Source organism: Diuraphis noxia, unplaced genomic scaffold (genome assembly GCF_037042655.1).
Source record: "Diuraphis noxia isolate RWA-SAM2 unplaced genomic scaffold, SU_Dnox_SAM2 contig0001, whole genome shotgun sequence".
NCBI classification, from domain to species: Eukaryota; Metazoa; Arthropoda; class Insecta; order Hemiptera; family Aphididae; genus Diuraphis; species Diuraphis noxia.
The window spans coordinates 104,613,170-104,616,296 of NW_028301711.1; the positions used below are offsets into that span (position 1 = coordinate 104,613,170).

At 33.6% G+C, this 3,127-nt stretch overlaps 1 protein-coding gene across 1 annotated transcript; it reads left to right on the forward strand.

The window, feature by feature from the left end:
• The first annotated feature begins 969 nt into the window (after positions 1-969).
• On the forward strand, positions 970-2,023 carry LOC149063061 (uncharacterized). The gene is made up of 3 exons (XM_089215498.1): positions 970-1,030; positions 1,383-1,736; positions 1,806-2,023. The coding sequence occupies exons 1-3, from the start codon at positions 970-972 to the stop codon at positions 2,021-2,023; spliced, it is 633 nt and encodes a 210-aa protein (XP_089071624.1).
• Positions 2,024-3,127: the final 1,104 nt, after the last annotated feature.

Sequence of the window (3,127 nt, forward strand, 5' to 3'; positions counted from 1 at the left end):
AAAATGGTTGCCAGATTTTAAAAACATCAAACCGGGACATCATATTAAATAACATTTTTATTTTTGTATAATTTATTTATTATTATGTTCAATCTTAATTGTTAAGCTATCATAGTTTAATACTAGAAGCTAATAAAAATAAAAACCTTTTTTTGTATAATTATATGGGAATTAATAATATCCCATATTTTAATAGAAATATGTATTAAACAATTCAATTTTTAACGTACACTACATTTACTGCATTTACATTTATTAATTATTAATAATAATAAGCTAATGTTCATACTTTTTGGTTAAATGAATTGTTTTCAATACAGCTATATTACTTATATTTTTTAAATAAAATTCATTACAAGTTACAAATTCTATATATAATATTATACTATGTTTTATAATCATATAAAATAATATTAGAGTTATTGTCTTCCATAATAAGGGAAAAAATTAATGACATGCTTTTAAAACCGAAACTGTCTCAGTCAAACCAGAACGAAACGCATACTAATTATATCTATAATCTATATTCTAATAAATAACAGCTCTACGACATAGATAAAGTTTTTACCTATGCTTTGTGCGTCTTGATAATTCTATTATAAAACTGAGGTAGAAACGTTGACCAGTTTTTGCTATGTTTTACGTTTGTAAGACAAATACAACGCATGTGGGTGTGACATACATTATTTAAACAATGAAAAAAATATGCATGTGAACATATAAATATAATATACTACTCCTATATCTGGCCAAATTAGAATATAATATAACCATGTAACATATTATATATTATGTGTACTAATAAACAGGCCAGGATAAATTCGTCAGTCTACTTTGAAGCTTTGGAAAAATAGCCACTTAAAGAAAATATTTTTGTTTTACAGTGTAAATTATTATCATTTATAATAATTATTGTACATATTTTACGACCATATATTTTTTTCAATCTTATACCGTCTAAACTCAAACATGAAGTCCTTAGCCGTAGTAATGGCCATCACTATGATGTTGTGTGGAGTTTTCACCTTTGGTGAGTACAACAAATTGTTTTTACTACTATTACCCAGTATAACAATTTTAATAATTATTGCATAGAATTTTGATTTGGTTCGCGAGAGGCACATCTCTAAGTAATTCGAAAAATATCGGAAAACAAAAATATTATCTTTAGTTATACTTAATCATTTTAAAAATCAAAATTTGATTACAAAATAAACTATTAAATAAAAAATGGTATAGCGTACTCATTAAAAATTATACTTGCAGAATATATCTCAAACATCGATGATTTGTGTGCATTGTAATATTATTTTTACATGCTTATTTGCATGGTATGAACATTCGTATATATTATATTATTAATATGTATGTGTATATAACAGCCAATGGTTTGACGTGTTACAAATGCGATTGGGAGGACAAGCAATGCGCCACCGAGTTAAGTGATTCAAACCTAAAATCGGAAAATTGTACAGGGTCAACAACATCGTCTACGACTGCAACCGATAATTCGGGTGCAACCCCAGCCCCAGGCGGAGACGCGACCCCAGCCCCAGCCGGAGACGCAGCCCCAGCCCCAGACGCCGAGGCCACACCCGCTCCCGAAGCCCCAGCCGAAGGCCGGATGTATAGAAAACTAAGGAGTCATGTCACTTTAAACACGTACAACAACAAAAAATCGTTCATCGAAACGACCAATTCCGATTACTATTGTTTCAAGGTCGCCGTAAAAGCAAGTAAGTGTAAATTTAAATAAAATCATGCACCCAAAACTGATATTTGTTCTTCACCACTCTAATCAATAGATGCATCCGCCTCATCGACCGTAGTACGCGGCTGCAAGTCGACCAACAATACCAATGACTGCGTAAATATGCCTGCAGGAGCCATTGTCGAGAGCTGCGAGGTCTGTGACAAAGACAACTGTAACGGCAACGGCCAGTCTATAGTAACCGGGTCTGAGGTGCAGTGCGCTCTCATATCCTCCTTGGTGATTGCTTGGATGTTTTTCCAGACCAAGTGATAGGAACTCAATCATTATGTATAAATTCCATTGCAAAAATATAAATATCTACAACTTAAACCATTTGGTGTGCATTATTTACCTATACCTATTTTTACAGTAGTAGAAATTATTCAACGTTAATTATAGGTAACTTTGATTATTTTAAAGCATTTAAACATTTAAATAATGTCAGTGCTTATTAGCTGTTCAATTCTATTTTGCGTTCGCTGTTTTATTTTAACATTCTCATTATTCAAATCTCAAAAAATCAACACGGTGCAAGAAAGGTGCATTCAATTTTCGATGGTCAAAATATTATTACAACTCAACCGCTTTTATATATAAATGTTTCTCAAGTCAAAAATTTATAAATATAACTAGATTGTTTTACTATAATCTAAAATAATTATATTTAATGATATTAGCAGATATTATTGTAATAATTTATCATTAAAGAATTGGTCATACATTTTGCAATTTGCATTTTCATACAGCGCTGTCTTCGTACTACCGTGATCTGGTAGTTAGTAAGAGCTGACACTGAGTACACCATCTGAAATTAAATGTGTGTTTCCCACGTCATACCACCCGTTTAAACCGCTAATGATACAGTCGTTGCGGCTGGTGTGACGAGGTGTTTTTGACAGTGTCTCTGGCCATAATTTCCTGTTTGTAAAGTCGATACGTGGCCCTGGTCTTGTCCGGTCACTCTTATCGTATCGGAGAGGATTCTGCCGAGGTCATGTACCACCGTGTCGTATCCTCATCACGGTCGTCCTTTCTCAGACACTCCTGGTTTATTTCCCTCTCTTCTTCCGGTGAGCTGTCCATCTCTTTCAGAGTGGTATAGGTTGGCAGTTGTGGCAGAATAAACTGTTGTCTGTCCGTCGACGTCCGTGTTGCTCTGGAATGTTGGTGGTAATTCGATGATTGCGATGATGGTCTAAGGAAATTCAACTTGTTTTTTCAGCAGTTGTTTTAAACTGAACTTTGCTTTTTTCGTCACCATCAATTAATTGAGCTTCACGTTGTGCCTTCACATGAATTAATTGATCCTGACATTGTGCCTTTGCTGAAGGTCTACTCTACACCCTGATGTTGTGGCGTTCGTCATTGTTTTCT

Excerpts from the sequence above, each read along its gene's own strand:
- LOC149063061 (XM_089215498.1), top strand. The coding sequence starts at position 970 with ATGAAGTCCTTAGCCGTAGTAATGGCCATCACTATGATGTTGTGTGGA. Across the intron at positions 1,031-1,382 it reads GTGTGGAGTTTTCACCTTTG|CCAATGGTTTGACGTGTTAC; the intron begins GTGAGTACAACA and ends TGTATATAACAG. Across the intron at positions 1,737-1,805 it reads CAAGGTCGCCGTAAAAGCAA|ATGCATCCGCCTCATCGACC; the intron begins GTAAGTGTAAAT and ends TCTAATCAATAG.